The sequence below is a fragment of the Diceros bicornis genome, chromosome 1 (genome assembly GCF_020826845.1).
Source record: "Diceros bicornis minor isolate mBicDic1 chromosome 1, mDicBic1.mat.cur, whole genome shotgun sequence".
Taxonomy (NCBI): Eukaryota; Metazoa; Chordata; class Mammalia; order Perissodactyla; family Rhinocerotidae; genus Diceros; species Diceros bicornis.
In genome coordinates this window covers 12,110,055-12,116,453 of record NC_080740.1, presented here as the reverse complement: position 1 = coordinate 12,116,453, position 6,399 = coordinate 12,110,055, and the positions used below count along the sequence as shown (strand labels likewise).

Sequence of the window (6,399 nt, the reverse complement as noted above, 5' to 3'; positions counted from 1 at the left end):
AAAAAAGAAAAAAAAATCTGTGTTTCATTTTGGTACCTGCAACTGCCGGAATTGAATCCATGTACACTAAAGCAACCATTCTGACTGGAAAAACAGAAGAGAAAGCACTATTGTTAGCCATGGGCTGTATTTTGGTTTAGCCACTTTCACTGCAAAAACCAGTCCATTGATACTGTTTTCGGTGGATAGCAGGGAAATTTGATCCTCCTTAGTGATGCTTCAAGAATCTGCCCTTGTCTTTTACTTTCTTGCAAGTTTCCCAAACTCGTCCCATTATTTCTCATCTGACACAGATGTCCTGCTTAAGGAGACACGTCTCCTACTAGTTTGCCCTACGTCTTCACGTTTTTGTCCCTCTGAACAGGTGAGCCTCAACCCTCTCTCCCCAGCCCTAGAGCTATAACTAAAGTGCAGACAGAACAGCAGAGCAGCCCTGTCTGAGCTGATTAGAGTCTGGTTGCTGACTAAGTCGCATTTCCTGAGAATCCGGGACAATTCACTTTGCAGGGTTCTGTCTCTCACGCAGATTCGTGTCCCAAGAGCCACTTTTCAAAATCTCTTAACTTCTTCTCCTGGCTATCCTGAAAACGGGATTACAGGGGAATCCTTAACGTGCTTCATTATAAAGTCAGTGCTGGACACCAAAAGCATCTCAGACACCAAGGGTACTTTCCTTAACCCCCGAGTGTCTGGCGTGGGTGGAGACGGTACAGGCAATGTAGGAACTTCAGAGGCGGTGGCAGGTGCCAGGGTGTGGCTGCAGTTGTCTCCCTTTTCTCTTCCAGCAGAAGGAGCCACCTCTGAGAGAGAGAGCGAGCGCGAGAGGGAGAGCGAGCGAGAAAGGAGGGGGAGACAGAGGGGGAGACTGGGGGAGGGAATAGCAGGGAGAGTGCGGGGCGGGCGGGCGCCGGGGGAGCGCGCCTGCGAGACTCGGGCTCGCACGCACGCCGCCTCTGTTTGTACACAGTGCGCTCCCGGCCGCCGCTCGCTCCCCGCCGCCTCACGCTTCATTGTTCTCCAAGTCGGAAGCCCCGCAGCCGCGGCGGCGAGAGCGGCGCGAGCCCAGCGCACCGTCTGCCGGGCCGCCCGCGCGGGGGACCCGGAGCCGCCGCGGGAGCCCGCGCCCCGCCCAGCCCGCCGCGCCTCTGCCGGGACCCACCCGCCGCCGAGGCTGAGCCCGCCCGCGGCTCCCGGGGCTCGCCCGCCTCCCGGCGCCGGAGAGCAGGCAAAGGGGGAAGAAGGATCCCTCTCCTTGGTCACCACTCTTCTCGCCCTCTCCAAGAATTTGTTCAAGGAAGCGCTGCGGGAAGAAGACATCTTCCTGAATTCTCCGTCAGGGGCGGGGTCTGCCCCTGCCCTGCGGTGCCATCTCAGCGACACTGCCCTCCGCTACGACCCGGGACCAGCGGGGTCACGTCCGGGAGACGGGATCATGAAGCGCTCGGTGGCCGCTTGGCTCTTGGTCGGGCTCAGTCTCAGTGTCCCCCAGTTCTGCAAAGGTGAGGCAGCGGGACCCGGGCCGCTGGGTGCGGGACAGGCGGGGAGTCCCGTGGGAAGCGACGCGCAGGGGGCTGGAGGCGGTCCCCCGGGCGCACCAGGGGCGGCGGGCGCCGTGGGCGGCGCGGAGGAGGCGGCGCGCCTTGGGTTCCCTGGAAAAGTGCTCGCAAAGTCAGAGCGGAGTGCGCGGGGCTGAGCGGGGAGGAGGGTGCGGGGTACCGGGTGGGATCGAGGAGAGACGGGGCCCGAGGGGAGGCAGGAGGGAACGGAGCTCTTGGGAACCCGCGATTCCGTGGCTCACTCGGTCACCGGGTCGCCGCGCGAACCATCCCTGGGCAGTGCCGGCGTTGCGGGCTACTGGCGCCAGGCGGGGCTTTCGTGGGGACTCGAGAGGGGGAAGCGAGTGTGCCCAGGGCGTCATCTAGTTGAAACGGGAAGAGGCTAGAGAGCCACCAGGCTGTCCTTCCCCGGGGTGCGGTGCTCTGGCGCGGGGCCCGGGCTGAGCGGTTTGCAAATCCGAACCCGGCGTTGGGAGTTCTGGCCGAGGTGGAAACGGCTCTAAGTCTGTTTGGCTTTTTCCTGCCTCCCCATCCGGGGCGCGCAGCATCGATTACAGAAAAACCCCAGAACCGCCTCTCCTCTGACCGCAGGGGTCTCGAGCTTTGCTCAGCACTCCCCCCGGTTACGAGCGTAACACTTGGTAATAGAGAATCGGTGCGGGGCAGCCCTAGCGCCCCCACCCAAGAGCGGAAAAGTTGTAGGACCTGGTCTGGTCGTGCTTTCCATGACTTGCATGAAATAAACCAGTCTGTAAAAAAATAAAAAATAATAAAATAATACAGGACTTCGACGAGTTTCCTGCTGACTTGTATAGACGACTTGCAGGTCCTTTGCAGGGATGGCTGGTCAATACAAGCCCTGTCCTGGCCGCGTCTCTGCGTGGGTCAGGGCCGAAGTTGGCGCCGGGAAAGGGCAAGAGGAGCGGCGGGGACTCTGGGGAGGCCGCGCGAGGGGGACTTGCGCCCCTTCTGCGCTAACCGATGCAGGCGGCCCCTTCTAAGGGGCCCGCGGGTAATAAAACCCTCCACAGGCTGCTTCAAGTGGAGAGCTGAGTGCACTACAGGGTTTAAAATTCTGTGCCTCTGAAAAAGGGTAGTTGGGTTTTAAAAATGCGTTGACTCGAATCCATTTGAGATTAGACACTGCATGAGTATTCGACACCATCCATCCATGCACCCATCCGTCTATTTGTTTCACAGGCTAACTGTGGATGACTCTTGGGCTACTGTTTGCCCAAGAAGCTGGGTATTCCTGGCCAGATGCCCTCGCTGCCCTGCCAGTAGCGAGCCACAGCCGCGCCTTTCCTCGGTCTCCCTCCCTCCCTCCCCCAGAATGAGATTTTTTTCCCCCAGCGTGTAGGCATGTGTGTAGGTGTGCGCCTCGCCAGCGTTTACAAAGTGCCCTTCCAGTTATCAGGCAGAGACACCACTCCACTGAAGGTTAAGGAATGATAATGGCTCTGTAGTTGCTCGGTCGAGGCCCCCAGCGACATGAAAAAACGTTCCCACCATCGATATTTTTCCTTTTTCTTATTTCCCGTCTGGATTTCGTCTGCACTTTGATCCCTTAGCAGAAAGGGGAAGCGGAGAATTGCAGGCACTCCCCTCTCCTCCTCCCTTCCCCGCCTCTGTTCCCACCCCAAACGCGAAAACACACACACTCACCCACTCACACGCACCTACGCCGTGCCACCGCCGCCACCCTGTGTCCCCGCGGAGGTGGAGGGCGGCGGCGCTGGAGGAGGAGATCGGGAGTCTAGCATGTGTGGTCGCGCTAGCCTCGCTCGGTCTGGGTGCAGGAGTCCTGGGGCGCGGTGAGTCCCTGCTCGCTGCAGCCGGGAGCTCTGCCTCCTGGATACCCACATCTAGGACGTAGCTCACTCGGCCAGACAAACCAACCGTGGTGATGTCGCCTGGGCTCTCCATTCCGGCTCCTAGACAATGCTATGGCACCAGTGTACTCCAGATTCTTAGTAGATTTCTCCTTTTTTTCACCCAGGCTGTGGGGAGAGGGAAAGAGGGCTTCGGAAAGAAACGGACCGTTTTCCATGAGCTCTTTTTGTTCAACCTGAGCCTTTCCAATTTATTGTCCTTCAGCCCTGCGGAAGCTGGAGTGCAGCGTGCATGACAGCTCCAAACAATTAAACTTTGAGCAAACTTATTGAAGCCAGTGTTTACGCTGAGAATTTCCCTTGCAACCCCCCTCCCCAGATATCATTTATCTAATGTATGCCTTTTAGAAATTGGTGTTTCCCCTGTGTGGGTTGCAATTTACGTGCATTAGTGCCTGGGATTTGATGACACGTAATTCCTTTCATTAGTCGTTTTTATTTTAAAATTAAACCAATGGATCAGTCAGATTGAATATTTTATTAACTCTTAAATTATTCATCGTTATGTGTTGCTGTAAAATCCAATAACATGCGTACAGTTGCAGTAAACACGTGACATCTTATGCAGTCTGTCCCTGTGCCTGCAGTTTGTGTCTGAAGTCTTTAAGCAAATGGCACTGTCTAAAAATGTCTAGACGTGTCCTAAATACTATGACTCATTGGTATTTGCATTTTTTTAAATCCATGGCGATTCTTAGTTAACTCTATGTGAGAATAAATTTGTACCTGAACATCTCACTCGAGATAAAAATACTAAGCTTCTGTGATTAGTAGAGCAATATTTATGCTGAAATAGCAGGTTTTTGTATTTTTTAAAAAAATATTACACATTAGTGTCTTCATTACCTAATTTACATGACCATTAATTTTATACTTTAAAAATAAGTGCTAACTTCAGATTCCAGGTGAAATATTTAAAAAATAATTTTGAAATATTGAATTAAAATAATAATTAAGTGAAAATAAAGTATCTTGCTGTGACAGTTTGACACTAATGTAAAATCTTGGCGGTGCCATACACTGTCGTGATACAACACACTCTCTTTTCTTCTGGTCCTAAAAAAGTTTTTCTGATTATTCTTGACATGTTTCCTTAGAGTTGGAATGTATTTTGTTTTAAATTTATATGGTTTTGGGAAAACATTTATAATAAAAATTAATGGTTAAAAAAATTAAAATGGTCTATTCTTCCTTCTATGGTCTTGAAGTTACAAACCCAGGCAAATGGACTTCATTTCTGATCTCTTCCTACATTAAAACTTTCTTGTATTTTTCTCAAATATCGTAAGATCATTGTTCGTATAAAACATGTATTCAGGATCTAGGATATTTTTAATAAATATTTTAATGAAGTTTGCTTTTATTGCTAGATACATATGATTTTTCCTTCTCACAAAATTATAGCAATATAAAGTAAAAGGATAAAATATACATGACTAAAATAAAATAGCTTGATTACTTAAAATCATTACAAAATATGTTTGACAGTTTTTAATGTCCAAATTAGTAATCAAAACTCTTAATTTCACTGATATTAATTAAGATAATATTTTAATTAGATTATTTTCTAAACTTCTCTTCTTTTGAAGAGTTCTGAATAATGGGATGGACTGTATATGTTATCGTTTGTGTACAATTTTAAAAACCTGCCTGATTCGAGAGATTCCTAAAGCCTAAGAAAGTAATTCTGATATTTGTTGTTTACTGAACACACTTGCAGGTGCAATAGTTTCAAGTGTGATTTATGATGTATTAGATTCATTATATCCTTGCCAAAACAAACAAACAAAAAAATGGTGCAGGCTTCAGAACTCAGTTCAAGCCAAAGTAAAGCTGAACGAGTAGGTAGTGAGAAACAAATAGCCAATTTTGCAAATATGTGATCAACGGTATGGCTTCTACCATGGCTAATCAAATTATTCTTCATACGGTTGAGTTTATTTCCTATGTAGTTTGCAAACTGACATTATTATGAAAAAAAAAAAAATAGAAAACCAAAGCCCCGCCATTCCTATTATTCAATTCTTGTCTTTCTTTTTAAGGCAGATGCCTAGCATGTTCTTGTTTTTGTTTTTTAAATCATAGACCATGTAATGATTGTAATATCTTTTGGTTAATAAAAGTAAACATGTATTTGTATACAAAGAGTCAAATGGTTGCCCAAGTGAAGTTCAGTAAGTATTGAAATTTTTCTCATGGTTATGTGATAATGCTAGAAATTAAGTAACATGAGTACTTACATTGAGTGAATTATCACTTAATTGTCACTGAGAATACCTCTAAAAAGTCTTTGATGTGAGGGAGTTGTTGAGGGGAAAAGTAGACTGAAATCAACTGTGCCCTTGCCGGTAGATCTCAGGATAATCAGTGGAGATCTTTTAAAGGAAAGATGGAAAAGGTAAAAAAAGTCCACTGGTAAATGCTAATCTGCAAATCCACACAAGGTGACTTTCTACTCTGTTTGAAACTGATGTTATCAGTTCCTTTTCCATGCTCCCCTGAGAAGGAGAGGCAGGGTGAGTTGTAAGGACCTACTGCTTGTACCACAGGATTTTGACTTGGAAAGAGAGTTGCTCTAACTACCACAGACAAACAAATGCACGTCTAAGTTGAACCATCATTTTTCAGGGGTCTCCTGAGTACCTTCCAAGGAAATGCACAGAGCTATGAGGTGCTTGCAATAAAACAATTATTACCGAGATGTTTGGCCTACTTTTAAGCTTACTCTCTATACCAATTGTAAGTTTGATAAATAGAAAGTCCATTATGTTGATTTACATGGATATACATTCAACTGCATATTTATACACATTTACAGTACTGGTGAGAGGTGAGTGCTTATGTTTCCTGGAGCTTGCAAGTTTCTAAGTAACATAAGTCATGTGGCCAAAAGATACTAAATGTTATGCTACATAAAGTTTTGTCATTACCCAATTCAGCCAGTTATTAAT

At 47.8% G+C, this 6,399-nt stretch overlaps 1 protein-coding gene across 2 annotated transcripts in view; it reads left to right on the top strand.

Moving 5' to 3' along the window:
* The first annotated feature begins 987 nt into the window (after positions 1-987).
* EDIL3 (EGF like repeats and discoidin domains 3) overlaps positions 988-6,399 on the top strand; it is a 372,749-nt gene continuing 367,337 nt past the window's right edge. Inside the window, exon 1 of one of the 2 annotated variants that reach the window (XM_058526450.1) lies at positions 988-1,499. In XM_058526450.1, the coding sequence (XP_058382433.1) occupies positions 1,433-1,499 (67 nt within the window). In that variant the 5' untranslated portion in view covers positions 988-1,432. The remainder of the gene's footprint in view (positions 1,500-6,399) is intronic. The other variant, XM_058526363.1, reaches the window with a different exon arrangement.